Raw genomic sequence first — 22,048 nt, forward strand, 5'->3', positions numbered from 1 at the left:
CAAAAAAGTATAGAAAAATCAGAAAACTGGAATAAAATATACTAGTTGTCTATGGCATTGTCATAAGCACATTACTAACAAGCCGCTTTTGTTATAAATAGCTAAATTTGCATTCATATTTTAGAACAAGAAAAGTCTATAAAAGATGAAAATGACACAAATTAAATAATCATCACTGACTCAAGAGTAACAAAGTTAAGAACCATCGAACACTTCAAATAATAATACAACGGCCTGGTGACATGTGCACGCGTAAAGGTGCATTGCAGGTAGAATGCAAATTACCTGTCACTAGATTCGAATCGTTATTGAGAATCGTTTATAATCTTCAAAAATGTGTGCACAACAGAACAAATAAATTGAAGGTTGCCATTTTATAATCATATATATATATATCATGAGTCGGACAAGCGCATGGATGTAATTAATACGCGTTAGTTTGTAATCAAACTGTGTATTGACCTTTTAATTTTAGAATAATAGAGTTCAAATATATCAATATTCATGTTGTAAGTTATTGTCATTTTGACGTAAACGTTTTTAAACCAATGGCACGATACGATTTATTTTTCGATTATCTCTGATATTTACTCATTTCATATGGTAAAGTCCCAACAGATTCGAATAAGATCTTCCCAGCATATTAGCATTGGTTTCCCTCCCCCTTACTTATATTCCCCTGATGGCGACAAGTATTCTTTCGAGGTTGTGCAACAAGGCTCGTTTACAGTTGACGTATACCCCAGTTTCTTGTTTGTATTCCAAAGGATCTGCATTATCACGGAACGCGTCTAGTTCCAGACTTATAAGAGAATCACTCAGTGATTTCGAAGACACAGAATTGCAACCCTTACGAATAAGAGAATATGCATTAGGTAGAAATTTTTCCAGGGCTAATGTTGATACTATACAGTATCTGGAAGATAAATCCGGAAAAGTTCTTGATATAATGGAAGCAAAGGAAATCATGAAACAAGGTGAAGGGGTTTTCACTAAACTAGTGTCATTCAAGTCCATGTTTGAGGATGGTTTCCGTTCTCTTGAACTAAACATCGAAGGAAAGAAATGTTCAGATCCAAGTCTTCAGTTCGTTACGGACGCTTTTATTTTAGGATTCTTAGAAGAGAAAGGTATGTAAGAAATTGTAGTTTTTGTATACATTCTGTATGTCAAAATCCCCAAATGAAAAACTCATGATGCGAAATTCCTAGTGCTTGGGGAAATTGCTCACCCTTTTTTTTTGGCCTTTTTTTTGTAAATATTATGCAGCGCCTGCATATGGAGTATTTATCTCCCAGTTGATACATTATTCCAGGGCTTGCATTTCCCATCATGATTTCCTTGAGAAAGGTTTGTGATCACCTGAACTTAGTGATCACAATACTGGTATAGAATGTACACTGGTGCATGTACCAGTATTGCTAACATTACTGGTATAAAATTTTATTCGAGTATTGTGTTTTTTCTCTCAAAAATACTACATGTACTATGATACTGGAATATGAGTGTATTCTAGTCCAAATAATTATGACGTCTTGAAAGGCTATTTTAATTTTTCGCTACATGTATGACGATGTCGTAGTCTTTCAAGACGTCATTTATAATTACATGTATTTGGACTAAGTGTATACCAATATTGTTAGAAGAAATGATCAAATTTTAAAAGTTATGTTAAATTTTGATTAACAGATTAAGGTACATGTAGTTTCAGGGTATACCGCCATCTTGAATTGTACAATCACAGTACATAAGCGGTCTTTCTTTGCCCAAATATGCAAGTTTGGAGACAGATTTGCAATTTATTGGTTACACTGTTTATTTATAGAAAGAAAACTTAGTAATTCACTGCATTATCAAAAATGTCATGAATGTTTTAACAAATACCACTGCAAATATTTGTGTTTTAAGAATCAATTTTTCAAATAAGCTATTTAAGGGGAGATAACTCTTTTAGTACAAAATTTATACTTGACATATATAGGGAAATTTTCATTTTTAACCGGATTTTTGTGACAAAAATGTTGATTATTGATTTGGTGATGTACGGCGTGCAGGCGGGCGGCAACCAAATGTTGTCCGTGCAATAACTCATGAACCATTCAACCAAAGCTTTTAAACTTTTAAAATGTTGTTACTGACAACAAAATGCAAGTTCAATAATGACAATTTTGACTTTTACCGTTAAGGAGTTATGGTTCTTGAAAGATTGAAAAATGGTGTTTCCAGTCGTGTCCGTGCATTTACTCATGAACTGTTCAACCAAAGCTTTTCAAATTTTAATACATTGTATGTTGTTACTGATGACAAAATGGAGGTCAAGTTCAATAATGACGATTTTGACTTTTACCGTTCAGGAGTTATGGTTCTTATAATAAATAATAATATAAATAAGCTTTATTTAGAGTCGGCATGGTATATAAAACATAGACAAACATAAGCTCTAATGAGCTTTTAACCGACATAAAAGATTGAAAATCATTCTTAATGATTGAGTAGTCAATGGTAGTAGTTGACAGGTAAATTCCAAAGGATATATGTATTTTAAAACTTTTTTTAACAAGTTCCGGGTCGAATCCGATACCGATATGAAAGATTGAAAAATGGCTTTTCCAGTCGTGTCCATGCATTTACTCATGAACTGTTCAACCAAAGCTTTTCAAATTTTAATATGTTGATACTGATGACAAAATGGATGTCAAATTTGATATTGACGATTTTCACTTTCACCGTTCATCAGTTATGGTTCTTGTGATATTGGCAGGACACAAATAAATGTTAATGAATCCGGTTTGCTGTCGTTGTGACAGCCTCTTGTTTGATAGGTGGTACAATATTTTGTCTGTCCTGTTACCATTTTCAAAAGAAATTTTGGGTTATTAAGAAAAGGTTTAGATAAAATTTTAAGCTTGTTTTACGTAGCCAATTAGATGGTTTTCAAGAGAATAAACTTCTATATATATTTATTCTGTGAAATAATAGATTATTTGCCAATTGTCCAGGTTGTAATGAAAAATTGGTTTTTAAAGGTTGTAAAAATTACCACCAGTAACATGAGTAATGCAAGTCTAAGATACATGTAGCAATTCATATTGTCCTGCACTTTTTCTCTCTTTCAAATAAACCCAACATCAAGTAAATCCCTCATACATTTTTCATAAGTGTAGTTTACTTTTCTCTTTATTTCATTGGTAACAGGAACGTACATTTATGATATATATAGAGAATATCATATGGCTTTTTCAATATCGCATCTGTATCAAGTTCAACCCGAGACACCAATATAATCCCAAGAGCTCTGCTCGAGGGATTATATTGGTTAAGGGTTGATACGGTGTGTGATATTGAAAAAGCCATATCATATACACTTTATTATATACATGTACCTCAAGTAGATGTTTTTTTATGCAACATGACGTCATACAGATAAGGAGATTTGAAATGACGTCATACAGATTATAGGGTTGAAATGACGTCATACAGATTATAGGGTTGACATGACGTCATACAGATTAGGGTTTTGATAAAGTCTTTGCAACAGTGACTGCAATCGATGACGTGACGTCATACATATTAAAGGTGTGATAAAGCTTTTGCAACCGTGCTCAGATATCGATATCATCACGGGTGGCTGATACAGCACGCTTGCCATTGATTGTATTACACATACAATTTATCTGTATTAACTTCTAAGTATATAATAAATCACTATATAAAAGTCTATCCTGTTACCTTTTTGTCTATCCTGTTACCAATATCAGTATTTCACCTGTAATTAAATGCTTAATTGGGAAGATTAAGACGTTATAACCTTAAGATGAGTTCAAACAACAAAATATTTCATTTGGTTTTGAAACTATATATGTTAAGATTGAAATTTAAATGTGGTTTCTGTTTACAATTGTCTATCCTATTACTGTAACCATAGCAACCATAGTAACAGGATAGACATTTCTTAATTTTTAAAATCTGTTGTGAAATAACTACTCCCTTCGGTGAAGTGATTATGGTTTTCTGTCGTGAATTTGGTTTCCAACATGTTATTGCAATTTTTACAATTATACTGTTGGTGTAATTAATCAAAATTGTTGCCCTCATGAAAAAGAATGTCTGAATTTTTGCTGAGTTTTGCTGAATAGGTTCTGGACCCTAGCTGAATGCATGCTGAACCAAATTTTGGGATCTGAAAACGTGCTGAAGCACTTTTTCCAAATTCTGAACAAATACTGAAAACTTACTGGAATGTTCAGATTTGCTGAAAAAGTGCTGTAACATTTTCTGAAAAGTTCAGACTGTGCTGAAAAATTCAGACATCGCTGAACTGAAGCTGAAAATAATCTGAACTGTTCAGTTATTGCTGAACTCCTCAGACAAACATCTGAAACTATGCTGAAATTTTTTTGATATCTTTGAACAGTGCTGAATTTTTCAGAACAGCCCTGAAAACTTTCTGAACAGATTTTCAAGATCCTGAAATGTTCAGAAACAATACTGAAATCATTCTAAACAGAATAAATACTTGCTTAATTTTTCAGAGAGACATCTGAAAATGTGTTGAACTATTCAGACAGTGTTGAATTGTTCAAAACAGCTAAAAAAACACTTTCTGAAATGATAGAAAGCTGAACTGTTCAGAACAGCTCTAAGAGCTTATATGAACAGATTTGCCAGATGCTGAACTGTTCAGACAGAATACTGAAATCTGAAAATAATACAAACAAGAATGTGTCCACAGTACATAGATGCCCCACTCACACTATCATATTCTATATTTAGTGGACCTTGAAATTGAGGTAAAACTCTAATTTGGCATTATAATTAGATAGATCAGATCATTAGGAACATGTATACAAAGTTTCAAGTTGCTTGGACTTCAAGTCTTCATAAAAAACTTCCTTGAACAAAAACTTTAACCTGAAGCGGGACAGACAGACAGACAGATGAATGGACGGACAAACAGACAGACGAACAGACCCACAGACCAGAAAACATAATGCCACCGGCCTCTTCTATCGTACATGTAGGTGGGGCATAAAAAATATTTTTCAAACTTTTATATCAGACCAGAGCAGAATACATGTACACCAAAGACCACCAAACTGAAGTTGTTTTTTTAATTACATGAGTTGATCTGAAGTCAATTGGCACTAACAACGTAAACAATTAATTTTCAGAGCAGAGTAATTGATATAACATAAGCATTGTGACATATGATTTTAAGGGAAAGTTTCAGAATTTGGGTCGTATCTTTTTGAGATATTAGCCAATCAGTAAAATCAAAATATATTCGAAGTGAAAATAGTTTATATAAACAAATTAAAAAATCTCAAAATCATTAACTACATGTACCAAAAACGGGAGGGGGGGGGGGGGTGGCATTTAAGATTCTCCCACTAAGGGGCACCCAAATGTAATCATGTCCACAGGTACCTGTGAAATCTACAATAAACAATAAAAAGCTGGCTTTCTGTTTAAAGTCATGAGTACTCTATTAATAATGTTATGATTGGTAATAACATTAAAAACTGAAGATCTTATATCAATTACAATTTATAACAAGTTTGTTTTTTCTATAATAAATTTCCTTTCATTAAAAGTCATGACTCCCCAACTTGCAAAACATAATCTGTTAATTTTGGGGGCGAATTAACCAGGTCCGATTTGACTTTGTGCCGAACTGTCTATAACGGTGCCGATTTGACAAGGTGCCGGAATGTCTAGAATTCATTTATATGAAGACTTGAGAGGCATACCAAAATAATAACAGCAACTGCAGGACCTATGTTATATTAAAATATTGACACCGGAGGTCATGCCAGGTGTCAATGTGTCTTGGTGTCGAAGTATTTATAAAAATTCAAAATTTGAAAAAGGAACTTGCGTTGAAATTATTTGCGATTTGTTCGATAGCCTATCCGTTTTTGCTGGTGCACTGCCAGTGTTAATTTTATCTGTAGAAGAAGTTTTCTGAATCTCTCTCCAAGTTCTTAAATATGCCTTACTCAATTGTATTTCGGCATAAAAAAAGAACTAAGAAAAATATCAGATTAGTCAATCGTTGTAATTGTAAACAAATACAGTGTTATTTACAAGCACTGATAGTACAGTCAGTTATATAGGGAGTTAAAACGTTTTCATGATCTAAGCTGGTCCCCTGCTGGCTACTACACTATGTTCGTAGAAAGTAGATACCAGTTTAATAATTGAAACCTTTCTGAACCGGAAACGCATAATAAATTACGTCAACAAAAAACTATTAGGCGCCCTAAATACGATTTGTGAAATGATGGCTATATTTATCAGATAAGTATATTGCAGTTTGAACTGAAATGTTTATTGCTATTTTAAATCATATTTAAAGATAAAAGTTTATTGAGACAATCTATAAATACCATTTTTGAGAAAGTCAACACCAGAAAATAAATAAAAATGAAGAAAATCCTCGAAATTTTGTATTGAACTTGTGCACATCATTATGCACTGACCATTCAACTTGCATGTATTTAGAGAAAATCAGAGGAGGAAGGGGAATGTTCTTGGTTTTTTTTAGGAACCAGCTGTTTTTTTACTTTAATGGGGAAAAAAGTATAAGGGGGGACATGCTTTTGCAAGTTTTGGTATGTGAGATACATGGGTTGAATATGGAACAAAGGGAGGGGGAGAATGTGAGAGAATTCATGATTTTTTTTTACAAAATAACCGGATTTGGTAAATGAACCATATTTTGGGAACCAGCAGTTTTTTTAATTTCAGGGACAAAAAGGGGGGCACGCTTTTGCAAATTTTGGGATGTGAATTATAGGGGATTGTGGGGATATGAAATTGAGTGAGGTGGAGGATGTCAGATGTGAGAGGAATAATGGGAAAAAAATACAAAAAAGCAGGATTTCGGAAATGAACTATATTGTGCCCCTAACCTGAACTTGGATATGACACATTGCTTTTCTTTATGAAAGTATCAATCAATGGCAGATACAGGGTGCCAGGGTCCCACATATGGAGCTTCATATATATATGATAATTGCATAGACTTTTTACAAGTATTCACACCAACAGGAGCGGATACAGACATTTTAAAAAGTGGGGGTGCGGCAACTATATGTCCCAATTCAAATCGACAAATGCATTGATCATTAAAAAAAAGGGGCGCCCTTTCCTCTAACAAAATCATGGATCTGCACCTTTCAATACAGAAAACTCTAAGAAATGTTTATACTTTTTTTCGCTTCCCTTCTAAAATTAATTTTTTTCATGATATTAAATCAATCAATTAAAAAAATGGCATTATAAAAAAATCATAATTCATATTGAATTTAGAAATAAGTAAGACATTGGATTCTTTGTGGATTGTATTTTCTTGCAGGTGAAAGTCCTGCATCTTCCACAGAAACTTTTTGAAATTCAAGCAGAAATTGAACTGATCTAAGTTTGAAGCTCTGAAACTTCAATTGTGATTAATACAGAAAGAAAGAGAAGTTTACATATATTATAATCTGATTTTTATTTAATATACAAATGATTCTCAGTTTCTGAATTTATAGAATAAAAAGTTCATGAATAATTCATGATTCACATTATTTGAAATAATTATCAGGCCGTTGAAATTGGATTGATGATTTTCCCTATTAACACAAGAAAATTTCAAAGGGTTGAAGGACAGGAAAGAGTCCAAAAGACTTCTTTTTATACGACTGCAAATTTTGAAAAAATTTTCGTCGTATATTGCTATCACGTTGGCGTCGTCGGCATCGTCGTCGTCGTCGTCGTCCGAATACTTTTAGTTTTCGCACTCTAACTTTAGTAAAAATGAATAGAAATCTATGAAATTTTAACACAAGGTTTATGACCATAAAAGGAAGGTTGGTATTGATTTTTGGGAGTTTTGGTCCCAACATTTTAGGAATTAGGGGCCAAAAAGGGCCCAAATAAGCATTTTCTTGGTTTTCGCACCATAACTTTAGTTTAAGTTAATAGAAATCTATGAAATTTTGACACAAGGTTTATGACCACAAAAGAAAGATTGGGATTGATTTTGGGAGTTATGGTTTCAATAGTTTAGGAAAAAGGGGCCAATAAAGGGCCCAAATAAGCATTATTCTTGGTTTTTGCACAATAACTTTAGTTTAAGTAAATAGAAATCTATGAAATTTAAACACAATGTTTATGACCACAAAAGGAAGGTTGGTATTGATTTTGGGAGTTTAGGACCCAACAGTTTAGGAATTAGGGGCAAAAAAGGGACCCAAATAAGCATTTTTCTTGGTTTTCGCACCATAACGTTAGTATAAGTAAATACAAATCTATGAAATTTAAACACAAGGCTTATGACCATAAAAGGAAGGTTGGTATTGATTTTGGGAGTTTTGGTCCCAACAGTTTAGGAAAAAGGGGCCCAAAGGGTCCAAAATTTAACTTTGTTTGATTTCATCAAAATTGAATAATTGGGGTTCTTTGATATGCCGAATCTAACTGTATATGTAGATTCTCAACTTTTGGTCCCGTTTTCAAATTGGTCTACATTAAGGTCCAAAGGGTTCAAAATTAAACTTAGTTTGATTTTGACAAAAAATGAATCGGTTGTGTTCTTTAATATGTTGAATCTAAAAATGTACTTAGATTCTTGATTATTGAAGTTTTTTGGTCCAGTTTTCAAATTGGTCTACATTAAGGTCCAAAGGGTCCAAAATTAAACTTTGTTTGATTTAATCAAAAATTGAATCCTTGGGGTTCTTTGATATGCCAAATCTAACTGTGTATGTAGATTCTTCATTTTTGGTCCTGTTTTCAAATTTCAAATTCTACATTAAAGTCCAAAGGGTCCAAAATTAAACTAAGTTTGATTTTAACAAAAATTGAATTCTTGGGCCTCTTTGATATGCTGAATCTAAACATGTACTTAGATTTTTGATTTAATATGGGCCCAGTTTTCAAGTTGGTCCAAATCAGGATCTAAAATTATTATATTAAGTATTGTGCAATAGCAAGTCTTTTCAATTGCACAGTATTGTGCAATGGCAAGAAATATCTAATTGCACAATATTGTGAAATAGCAAATTTTTTTTTAATTAGAGTTATCTTTCTTTGTCCAGAATAGTAAGCAAGAAATATCCTATTGCACAATATTGTGCAATAGCAAGAATTTTTTTTAATTGGAGTTATCTTTCTTTGTCCAGAATCAACTTAAATCTTTGTTATATACAATATACAATGTATATACACTTTTTACTACCAACTGATAAATTTAAATAATCTTTACCATTCAGTGATAACAAGCAGTTTTTTTACATCTTAATATTTTATGATGTATTTAAATGAGTAGTTATTGTTGCAAACTCCATTAGAAATTTGAATTGATATCAGTTTTGAAAAAGGGAAACGGGGATGTGAAAAAAAAGGGGGGGGGTTAAATTTTTCTCATTTCAGATTTCATAAATAAAAAGAAAATTTCTTCAAACATTTTTTTGAGAGGATTAATATTCAACAGCATAGTGAATTGCTCAAAGGCAAAAAAAAAACCTTTTAAGTTCATTAGACCACATTCATTCTGTGGCAGAAACCTATGCTGTGTCAACTATTTAATTTTAGATTTAAAAAGTTTGAAGAAGAAATCTTTAATTGATTTGTAAAATCTTGGCATTTGTTTTGTGTAAAAAAAAACCATGTAATGTCAAAAATTTGATCACAATCCAAATTCAGAGCTGTATCATGCTTGAATGTTTTGTCCATACTTGCCCCAACTGTTCAGGGTTCGACCTCTGCGGTCGTATAAAGCTGCGCCCTGCGGAACACCTGGTTTTTAGTTGGAAAAATAGAACAAGACGCATATTGTTAATGTTACTGTTATAGATACGAAATGTTTCAAGTGAAAGACGTGAGATTACATGTAGATTTACTGTAGTGCTCCTTTCGTGTGGTAACCTAACGGTGTACAATACTTGGCCCAAGTATCAACAGCAGCATGGAAGCTTCCACTTGGGACAATTATAAGTTTATTATACAAAATATAAAAATAATTAGATGTGGCATGATTGATGCTGAGCAAACAAGTCATAGATAAAAAAAAACCAAAAAACCCATAGATATAATAAACAGTCATTACTGGTCAGTTAAAGATTAAAATGGGCAAAATCTATACTGTATTATGTATAACCGACTTCAAAATGTGTCCACTTTCTCATAAATTTCTTATGTCACAATGCTGGGTCATTGATGTCACAACATAACAAACTAATCATCAGTTGTAAAAGGCTTGACTGATCTGATTTCAACTATATAAGACACAAAATAAAAAGCAATAATAAAAAAGACAAAGACACAACTAATTATTCTACTTCATATATGACACCATTGTATTTCTTAAATAATGTTTATTTGTTTTGGATAAATAGTGTCTTTCAGACAGAATATTAAAAAGCTCATATTGTCTAAATACAAAAAATGTACCAATGGAAACTTTCCTGAATTATAACTGAAAATCATCTGAAGTTCAGAACCTTTCCTGAAAAATGTAAGCTAAAGCTGAAAATGGTCTGAACCCATCCTGAACAATAGCTGAAGACTGAATATTGGCTGAGTATAGATTAATTCAAATTTTTACTGAATATTTGCTTAAATATTGTTTTGTTTGTTGATAAAATGAACATTTTAGAAAGAAATGCTAAAAAGTTTACCTTTAGAGTCTTAGATGAACTTTAACAGAAAATTTGCTGAAAACCCACTGGAACGGGTTAAATTATAGCTGGTTTTTTTTTTAGAAAATGGTGTTTAAGAGGTTCTGAATATTTCAGCAAGTTGTTCAGAAAGATTCAGAAGTAATACTAATTATTTCTGAATATTTACTGAAAATGTCTTGCTGAATTGTAACTGAAAGTTTGCTGAAAACTTGCTGGAATGTGCCAAATTCAGCCATCTTTAAGCAAAAGGTTTTTTATACGACCGCAAAATTTGAAAAATTTTTCGTCGTATATTGCTATCACGTTGGCGTCGTCGTCGTCGTCGTCTGCGTCGTCGTCCGGCGTCCGAATACTTTTAGTTTTCGCACTCTAACTTTAGTAAAAGTGAATGGAAATCTATGAAATTTTAACACAAGGTTTATGACCACAAAAGGAAGGTTGGTATTGATTTTGGGAGTTTTGGTCCCAACATTTTAGGAATTAGGGGCCAAAAAGGGCCCAAATAAGCATTTTCTTGGTTTTCGCACTATAACTTTAGTTTAAGTTAATAGAAATCTATGAAATTTTGACACAAGGTTTATGACCACAAAAGAACGGTTGGGATTGATTTTGGGAGTTTAGGTTTCAACAGTTTAGGAATTAGGGGCCAAAAAAGGGCCCAAATAAGCATTATTCTTGGTTTTCGCACAATAACTTTAGTTTGAGTAAATAGAAATCAATGAAATTTAAACACAATGTTAATGACTACAAAAGGAAGGTTGGTATTGATTTTGGGAGTTTAGGTCCCAACAGTTTAGGAATTAGGGGCCAAAAAGGGACCCAAATAAGCATTTTTCTTGGTTTTCGCACCATAACGTTAGTATAAGTAAATAGAAATCTATGAAATTTAAACACAAGGTTTATGACCATAAAAGGAAGGTTGGTATTGATTTTGGGAGTTTTGGTCCCAACAGAATAAGGGGCCCAAAGGGTCCAAAATTAAACTTTGTTTGATTTCATCAAAATTGAATAATTGGGGTTCTTTGATATGCCGAATCTAACTGTCATGACTGTGTATGTAGATTCTTAACTTTTGGTCCCGTTTTCAAATTGGTCTATATTAAGGTCCAAAGGGTCCAAAATTAAACTTAGTTTGATTTTGACAAAAAATGAATCAGTTAGGTTCTTTGATATGCTGAATCTAAAAAAGTACTTAGATTCTTGATTATTGGCCCAGTTTTCAAGTTGGTCCAAATCGGGGTCCAAAATTAAACTTTGTTTGATTTCATCAAAAATTGAATAAATGGGGTTCTTTGATATACCAAATCTAACTGTGTATGTAGATTCTTCATTTTTGGTCCTGTTTTCAAATTGGTCTACACTAAAGTCCAAAGGGTCCAAAATTAAACTTAGTCTGATTTCAACAAAAATTGAAATCTTGGGGTTGTTTGATATGCTGAATCCAAAAATGTACTTAGATTTTTTATTATGGGCCCAGTTTTCAAGTTGGTCCAAATCAGGATCTAAAATTATTATATTAAGTATTGTGCAATAGCAAGTCTTTTCAATTGCACAGTATTGTGCAATGGCAAGAAATATCTAATTGCACAATATTGTGAAATAGCAAATTTTTTTTAAATTAGAGTTATCTTTCTTTGTCCAGAATAGTAAGCAAGAAATATCTAATTGCAAAATATTGTGCAATAGCAAGATTTTTTTTTAATTGGAGTTATCTTTCTTTGTCCAGAATCAACTTAAATCTTTGTTATATACAATATACAATGTTACTGTATTCACTTTTTACTACCAACTGATAAATTATAATAAATAACATTCAGTGATAACAAGCAGTTTTTTTTACATCTTAATATTTTATGATGTATTTAAATGAGCAGTTATTGTTGCAAACTCCATTAGAAATTTTAATTGAGATTAGTTTTGGAATAAGGGAAAGGGGGATGTGATTAAAAAAATTGGGTTCAATTTTTCTCATTTGAAATTTCATAAATAAAAAAGAAAATTTCTTCAAACATTTTTATGCCCCACCTACGATAGTAGAGGGGCATATGTTTTCTGGTCTGTGCGTCCGTCCGTCTGTCCCGCTTCAGGTCAAAGTTTTTGGTCAAGGTAGTTTTTGATGAAGTTTAAGTCCAATCGACTTCAAACTTAGTACACATGTCCCCTATGATATGATCTTTCTAATTTTAATGCCAAATTAGAGTTTTTACCCCAATTTCACGGTCCACTGAACATGGAAAATGATAGTGCGAGTGGGGCATTCGTGTACTGAGGACACATTCTTGTTTTGAGAGGATTAATATTCAACAGCATAGTGAATTGCTCTAAGAGAAAACAAAAATTTTAAGTTCATTAGAACACATTCATTCTGTGTCAGAAACCTATGCTGTGTCAACTATTTAATCACAATCCAAATTTAGAGCTGAATCCAGCTTGAATGTTGTGTCCATACTTGCCCCAACCGTTCAGGGTTCAACCTCTGCGGTCGTATAAAGCTACGCCCTGCGGAGCATCTGGTTATAGGTTCTGAATATTTCAGAGAGTGTTCAGAAAAGTTCAGAATTAATGCTGAATTATTTCTGAATATTGCTGAATATTTACTGAAAATGACTTGCTGAATTGTTACTGAAAATTTGCTAAAAATGTGCTGGAATGTGCCAAATTCAGACATTTTTAAGCAAAAGGTTTTTAATAGATTCTGTAAAATTCAGCAAGGTGTTCACAAAAATTCAGAATTAATGCTGAATTATTTCTGAATATTGCTGAATATTTACTGAAAACGTACTGCTGAATTTTTACTGAAAATGTGCTGAAAACTTGCTGGAACGTGCCAAATTCAGGATTTCTCTTGAACTGAATTTTAATGTGCGTATTGTTATGCGTTTACTTTACCACATTGGTTAGAGGTATAGGGGGAGGGTTGAGATCTCACAAACATGTTTAACCCCGCCGCATTTTTGCGCCTGTCCCAAGTCAGGAGCCTCTGGCCTTTGTTAGTCTTGTATTATTTTAATTTTAGTTTCTTGTGTACAATTTGGAAATTAGTATGGCGTTCATTATCACTGGACTAGTATATATTTGTTTAGGGGCCAGCTGAAGGACGCCTCCGGGTGCGGGAATTTCTCGCTACATTGAAGACCTGTTGGTGACCCTCTGCTGTTGTTTTTTATTTGGTCGGGTTGTTGTCTCTTTGACACATTCCCCATTTCCATTCTCAATTTTATTTTTAAGAAAAGGGTTTACTAAATGTGTTCAGTAAAATTTCAGCATCGAGTTCAGAAAAAATTCAGAAAAATATTTTCATGAGGGTGGTAACAGCTCTAGCATTGACATGAAAAAAAGTACCCTCTATTTTTTGCACTAAATGACTTGAAATTTCTTTTCCATTGTTTTCTTTACACTGTCGGTCGAGAAACATGGCGTTTTAAATGTAAAGGTTACTTTGCACTTTTGAAATCAACACTGACTGATTCAATTATATTCATAAGGAGAACAATTTAACGGCTGATTTAAGTAGCGATAACAGGATGGACATGAACTTCATGTACGCTGATTGAATTTAGTTTGTAGATAATATGTTATATATATAATGACAAAGGAGCTACCATTTTGCGTTAGATTAATTATTCATGTTCTTAAAAATTCCCTTTTGCAGATATCCAGGCGATCAGAAAATCGGAAAAAAATCATTTGAAATGTATTTTTCTGACACTGTACGCACACAAATACCCCCAAAATCGGACTTAAATACATTTTAATCTTATCAAAATAGATGTAAATTGTGTTTATTATTAATGTTCTGAATCATGAATTCCACAAGCTTTCATTTAAACCATTACAACTGAAATTTTCATTAGAAATACAAAAAATTAGCATGGGTGTACTAAATATTCGACATTTTTTGTAAATGACCCATATGTACATGTCTGTCTGGCAGGGTTCATTTGAACTTGACCTAATTTTAATGGTTATTTTGTAAGTGTTTCTCAGATGCTACACATATAAGCAATAGGTCAACTATATTTGGTGTATATAATGTTTGTAAGGTGTACACTTATATGTACATGTCTGTCTGGCAGGGTTCATCTGACCTTGACCTAATTTTAATGGTTCATTTGTCAGTGTTAAGTTTTTAGGATTAGATACTCAAATAAGAGTAGGTCATCTATACATTGTATTTAATGTATGGAATTATTGTAAGGTATGCATGTGTGTCTGGCATAGTTCATTTGACCTTGACCTCATTTTTATGGTTCATTGGTCAATGTTAAGTTTATGTGATTATTGTACACTATTGTAGATCCATTTCTCAGATACATACATGTACTATACTATGAGCAAAAGGTCAACTATATTTGGTGAATGAAATGATTGTTAAGGTGTACATGTCTGTCTGGCAGGGTTCATCTGATCTTCAAATATATGTATCACTGGTGAATTATTAAGTCAGGGATTTCGTCAACACAACTTACTTAAAACCTTAATTTTAAAATTCTTTCATAGATAACAAGATTTGGTTTGGAAGTTTGGTTGTACCTGTCGAAAACTTATTATAACCTACGCAACAAAGTTGCAGAGGGTATAATGTTTTTGACACGTCTGTCTGTCTGTGCGTCCCTCTGTGCGTCCCTCTGTCTGTCAGTCCTGTTGTTGTCATGGCAACTCCTCTGAAACCACACTACAGAATTTCATGAAACATTGTAGATAATAAGGACATACATGTACTATGCAGATGTACATATCAACAAGAAATGATGATTCAATTTTTTTATACGACTGCAAAAAATTTTGTGGTCGTATATTGCTATCAAGTCGTGGTCATCGTCGTCGTATGAAGACATTTGGTTTCCGGACAATAACCTTAGTATAGTGTATGTATCTCTATGAAATTGAACCACAAGATTCCATACCACAGAAGGAAGGTTGGGATTGATTTTGGGGGTTATGGTCCCATCTGTTTAGGAATGAGGTGCCACAAAAAAAGGGCAACAAAAAAAAGGATTTTCTAGTTTCCAGACAATAACTTAAGTATAAGTCTATGGATCTTTATTAAACTTACCACAAGGTTTTATACCAAAAAAGGAAGGTTGGGATTAATTTTGAGGGTTATGGCCCTAACCGATTAGGAATTAGGGTCCAAAAATGGGCCAAAAACAATACTTTTGAAATATTTTGTATAAATTGCTTATTTCTTAACCAATTTCAATGTGGATTAATTCTTGAATTCTTGGGGTTCTTTATTATGCTGAATCTAACCGTGTATTAAGTTTTTGGATTTTGGGCCCCGTTTTTAAATTGGTCCACATTGAGGTCCAAAGGGTTCAAAATTAAACCTGTGTTTGATTTCATCAAACATTGAATTATTGGGGTTCTTTGATATGCTGAATCTAACTGTGTATTTAGATTTTTTAATTTTTGGTCCCGTTTTAAAATTGCTGCATGGTCTACATTAAGGTCCAAAAGGGCCAAAATTAAACTAAGTTTGATTTTAACAAAAATTGAATTCTTGGGGTTCTTTGATATGCTGAATCTAAAGATGTATTTAGATTTTTGATTTTGGGCCCAGTTTTCAAGTTGGTAAAAATCGGGGTCCAAAATTAAACTTTGCTTGATTTCAACAAAAATTGAGTATATGGAGTTCTTTGATATGCAGAATCTAACCATGTATTTAGATTTTTGATTTTTTGGCCCCATTATCAAATTGGTCCACATTGATGTCCAAAGGGTCCACAATTAAACTTTGTTTGATTTCATCAAAAATTGAATTCTTAGGGTTCTTTGATATGCTGAATCTAACCATGTATTTAGATTTTGGATATTGGACAATAATAGGTAAATGTCCAATTTCAATTTTTTAAGTTCTTAGACCACATTCATTCTGTGTCAGAAACCTATGCTGTGAGCCTGTGTCAAATATTTAATCACAATTAATCCAAATTCAGAGCTGTATCAAGCTTACATGTAACTGTTGTGTCCATACTTTGTTGCCCCAACTGTTCAGGGTTTGACCTCTGCGGTTGTATCAAGCTGCGCCCTGCGAAGCATTTTATTTCTAGGAGTTAATACCCCTTTAACTTAGAATCTTGTCATCGCAACTCCTCTGAAACCACACTTTTTAACTTAGAATTTTGGCCGAAATATACTTCTGCAACAGTTTGTCATCGCAACACCTCTGAAACCACACAATAGATTTTCATGAAATTTTGTAGATAATAAGAGCATATACTTTGTAGATGTGCATATCGACAGGAATTTACGATTGAATTTTTTTCTAGGATTTATGCCACTTGGAATTTAGAATTTTGGCCTAAATATGCTACTGCAAAAGTTTGTCATCGCAAATCCTCTGAAATCACACAATAGAATTTCATGAAACTTTGTATATAATAAGGACATACTATGAAGATGTACATGTCTACAAGAAATTAGGATATAATTTGTTTTCTAGGAGTTATGCCCCTTTGAACTTAGAATTTTGGCCTAAATATACTACTGCAACAGTTTGTCATCGCAACTTCTCTGAAACCACACAACAGAATTTCATGAAACTTTCTAGTTAATGAGGACATAATATGAAAATGTGCATATATAGATATATCCACAAGAAAATTTTTATCAGTTGACGTTTGTAGAGTTATTAGTCTTTGAACTTGGGAATCTGGTGAGATTCTGTGTGTCAAGTGACAATGTGGGTGCATAGGGTATGTGAGCGTGCTGACAAAGGTTCTTTAATTACTGATTGATATTTTAGTCTCGGAAACATGATTGTTAGCTCACAAGTCCATCATCCTTCGTAAACATTTTCAAAGATTTTCTCCTCTGAAACTAGTCAACCAATTTTAACCAAACTTTAGGTAAATGATCCTTAAGGTATCTAGTATAAATTTTGTGATTTTTAATCTTGTTCCTCAAGAAACATGGCCACTATGGCTAAAAATAGAACATACGGCGTAAAATGCAGTTTTTGTCTTATATATGTATATATATCTCAAAAACTAAAGCAGTTAAAGCAAAACTCTACTGATCGAAGGGGTAAAAATGATCAGCAGGTCAAGATTTATCTGCCAAGAAATTTTCTGACGAATCATTCAAACCATTGCAGGGTTATTTCCCCTGAAATGTAAGTTTTTAGGAAATTTCACAATTTTTGGTTATTATCTTGAATATAATAATACATATGTAGATAAAAAGAAACAGTAACAGAAAAATGTTCAGCAAAGTAAGATATATATAATATACAAATAAGTCAGACCGACGGATATCGTCAATTGAAACCTTATAGGAGTTATTGCCCTTAAAATACTATTTTATTCATTTTAAAAGGTTTTTGCAGAAACTATGATAGATAAATGGAGACTGTAAATGGCAAAATGTTTAGCAGAGTTAGACATTCAATAAGTAATAATGACTGTAATCGTCACGTAATCCCTTATAGTTTTTGCCCTTGAAAGACATTTTTATCATTTTTACTTGTTTTTTTGCAGAAATTATGATATACACAGAGAAACTTAAAAGGGCAATAATGTTCAGCAAAGGAAGACCTACAAATAAGTCAAACATGTCCTTTTTATATAAATGTAAATTAAAAGAAACTGAACTATGTACATTTTGTTCGGAAGTTAAAGAAAATATTTTTCACATTTTTTGGGAATGTAAAGTAACACAAAACTTCTGGTTATCCATTATAGATTGGATTAGAAATTATGAAATCTTCTTGCCTTTTAGTGCAAAAGAGGTGATTTTAGGTGTGTCTGAGGATTCTGTCAACAGTAAAACAGTTAATAATATCTTGTTGTTATTTAAATACTATATATACAAATGTAGATGTAAGAGTGTATTGCCCACAAAATATGGTGGGATAGAATATTTAAAGTATTGGATTACAATAGAAAAATACTCTGTATGTTTCTTAACCCCTACACAAAAAATAAAAATGGATCAGAAGTGGCAATTGTTAGAAGCAGCATTTAATTAACAAAATCAATTGTAATATTTATATCTTGTTATACCATTATGATTTAATCGATCTGACAAGTACTAATTAACTTTTTTTACCTTGTGTCTAATACTGTATTATGTAATTTCACATGTTTCATCTTGAAAAATAAAATAATTACAAAAAAAAGTCAAACATGACCAAATTCTTCAATTGATCCCTCAGAGGAGTTATTGCCCATGAACATGGTGAAAGTTGATTTTTACCATTTTTAAAGTTTTTTGCATAAACTATGATAGAGAAAAATGTTAATAGGCAAAATTTTCAGCAAAGAAAGACCTACAATTAAGTCAAGCATGACCGACATTTTCAATTTTCAATTGACCTCTTGTAGGAGTATTGACCTTGAAAGATGATTTTTACCATTTTTTTTTAGTTTTTTTCAGAAACTATGATCGATAGACAGAAAGTTTAAATGGCCAAAAATGTTCAGCAAGATTAAAGACCTTAGTAAATAAGGTGAAACTTGAATGAAATCGTCGATTGATCCTTTACAGGAGTTATTGCCCTTGAAAGATAATTTTTACCAATTTTTCTAGTTTTTTGCAGAAACTATGAAATGGTAAAAATGTTCAGCAATGTAAAACCTACAAATAAGTCAAGACTTTGTAGGAGTTATTGACCTTAAAAGATGATTTTTATCAAATTATTTGGTGGGTTTTTTTGCGGAAACAATGATGGCATGTTTAAACAAGTATTAATATACATTAAATAGCAAAAATAATTATTGATACAAGATCTGCACAAAAATTCCAGGTGAGCAATGCAGGCTCTTAGGAGCCTCTTGTTTAACTATTTACATATCTAATGCAAACATGTATATATATTTGCAGATTTCCATGAGGAATGTTTGAGATGCATGCATAGAATACCTGAAAAAAGAGATAGACCTATAAAAGATGATGAATCATATATTTGCACATTATTAGCAAATCATCTGTTTTCCAGGCTTACTATTCGGTTATCTGGACATCATTGTTTTTTAACAAATGACTATCATAAGTTTGATGTTTGTCCTTGCATGAAATGTAGTCAGCAGATAAGTTATTGGAATACTGGAATTGGTGAGTTATTTGTCATAATTGGCATATAATATATTTCTTTGAACAGCCACATGAATATGTGACAAGATTAAACCAGATTTTCTGAAATGTCAACCCTCCCCCTTTTTAACTTTAAATGTTGATCGATGTAATTACATGTACAAAAGTGTACAGTGATTAGCCAATGAAATGAATGATTTTACAGATAAACATGAATTTAACATGTATGCAAACTTTGAATATAGCAAAGTGCTCTTGACTAATGAAATTGCAGGATTTGATTTGTCTTAATCGTAAAGAATGAATGTAAATCATGTTCTTATGTCCTATTGTTTAGGCCTACTTATTGTTCAAAGCAAAGAATTTCTATAAATGAGTGATTGCTGCCCAAATACAAAAAAGAAGATATGGTATGATTGCAAAGCATATTTATCAGCTTGAAAATATTAAATTTCATGATTGAAATTGTTTAAAAATTGAATCGTTAAACAAGCACAAAAATCAAAATAATTTGAAATTTACTGGTGCAGTAAACATTGGTACCATTAAAGTTATAAGTTGAATACTAATAATTTTAAAATTACTAGAAAAAATCACAATATCAAAGCAATGCAAAAAGAAATAAAAAACTTTCAAAATTGAATATTATACATGTTTCGCAAGTTATGTCCCTTTATAAATTGAAAATTTGCTAAATTTGCCGTTTCCACACTCTAACTGTAGTTTGCCTCCACTAAATGTTATGAAACTAATATACACAATGTGTATTACCACCAAACACAGATCAAGTTTGAATTGGGGTTGCGACACTTACATCGTTCTCGAGTTATGTCCCATTATAAATGGAAAAATTGCTGGATTTGCCGTATAATTTGAAATGGGAGCCTTCTTTTATTTGCCATGTTGATCTAATATGGACTTTATTTGGGACACTTTATAACAGAATCTTGTCACAATTATTACTTTACTATTGGCCTTAAGCTTGGTATTGTGTCTGCTAGAAGGCTGAAGTTTTCATTGTTTTGGTTTGAAAATAGCAGATAAATAATAGCTATATATGTAAGCCTTCTGCACAGCGGCCAAGATTTGAATTGATTATTTAAATTCTAATCATTCTAATTCATTGTTTATGTTATTTAAGGGAGTGAATATTTATGGTATGGAAGACCAGACATCATGTTGTTCACTATGGCAGGAGGTAGCTGTAATATTATATATCCAGAAGACTGCAGTACAGGTGACATAGAGTTTGATGTAGACGAAGCAGAAAATCAGATAATTGAAACTGAATTTAAATCAACAACATTACGAAAAAAGGAAACAATTGAGCAAGTTGTTGCACAGACAATTACTTATTCAATGTACCAGAGGGTATGTCAGCTAAATAAAGGCAAAAAACTTCCTCAAGCTTTTTTAATTCCTACTATTGTTGCAAATTCTGATTACTTTGATATTTATATGTATGATACACAGAATGACATCCTGTTAAGAAATAAAGGAGATCCTATTCCTATTTGGAATAAGAATAAATTAAGTGCAGAGGGTGAAACATTAAATTTATCAAACATTTTAAAGATTTGGATGACATTAAATCATATTACGTTAAAGCCTAAACTTTCGGTAGATGAGGTACAAAGTTTAAAAGGCTCGTGTGATTTTTTATGTCGTATTCCTCCAAAACGCTTAAATTTGATTGAAAAAACAATTTCCATGCAAAAAAAATTTTACCCATTAAAGGAGATGGAATTTGAATTGGATGTTCCGAGTGTTCCATTACAACAAAAGTCTCTTTCCAGTAATGATGAAGAAAAATGACAAATCTACATTTATGGTATTGACTGCTGACCATATGGAGTTAAAAATGTGTTCTATTCAGATATATATGGATTGTGTTACAAAAGATTTGTTTCTTTTGAACTGTTTATTACAGAAAATTTCATGCCTTTTTCATTTTTTAAAAGTGGATTTAATAATTATTTAGATATTCCATTAAACATATGTTAAAAAATGACTTATCAAAGCAATTTTTATTTTTGTCTTCATATACTGATAGTAAAATGGTGTTACAATTCATTTAAATTGACAGAATGGAATTTTTCGGGGGGGGGGAATGTTATTAGAAAAAAAATTGATAAACTTAAATTTTTTTTAAATGTGATAACGTTATAAATGTTGGTTAATTGTTGCATAACACATTAAAACCACCCTGCCAAATGTCATATTTCTGGCTACAGAAGTTATTCCTGTAGCCCTTGTAGATAGTTTAAGTTATCTATAACTTTTTTTTTAGATCCCATACAACAAAGTAGCAGGGGTATATAAATTTTTGTGCTGTCCGTCAA

The 22,048-nt window shown here is 32.2% G+C and overlaps 1 protein-coding gene across 1 annotated transcript; it reads left to right on the forward strand.

The window, feature by feature from the left end:
- Positions 1-687: 687 nt before the first annotated feature.
- On the forward strand, positions 688-21,714 carry LOC143051127 (uncharacterized). Its single transcript, XM_076224140.1, has 3 exons — positions 688-1,130; positions 19,497-19,727; positions 20,848-21,714. Exons 1-3 carry the CDS (start codon positions 950-952, stop codon positions 21,519-21,521), a joined length of 1,086 nt encoding a protein of 361 aa, XP_076080255.1. The 5' UTR covers positions 688-949; the 3' UTR covers positions 21,522-21,714.
- The last annotated feature ends 334 nt before the right edge of the window (positions 21,715-22,048 follow it).

This window comes from Mytilus galloprovincialis, chromosome 11 (genome assembly GCF_965363235.1).
Source record: "Mytilus galloprovincialis chromosome 11, xbMytGall1.hap1.1, whole genome shotgun sequence".
Lineage (NCBI taxonomy): Eukaryota > Metazoa > Mollusca > Bivalvia > Mytilida > Mytilidae > Mytilus > Mytilus galloprovincialis.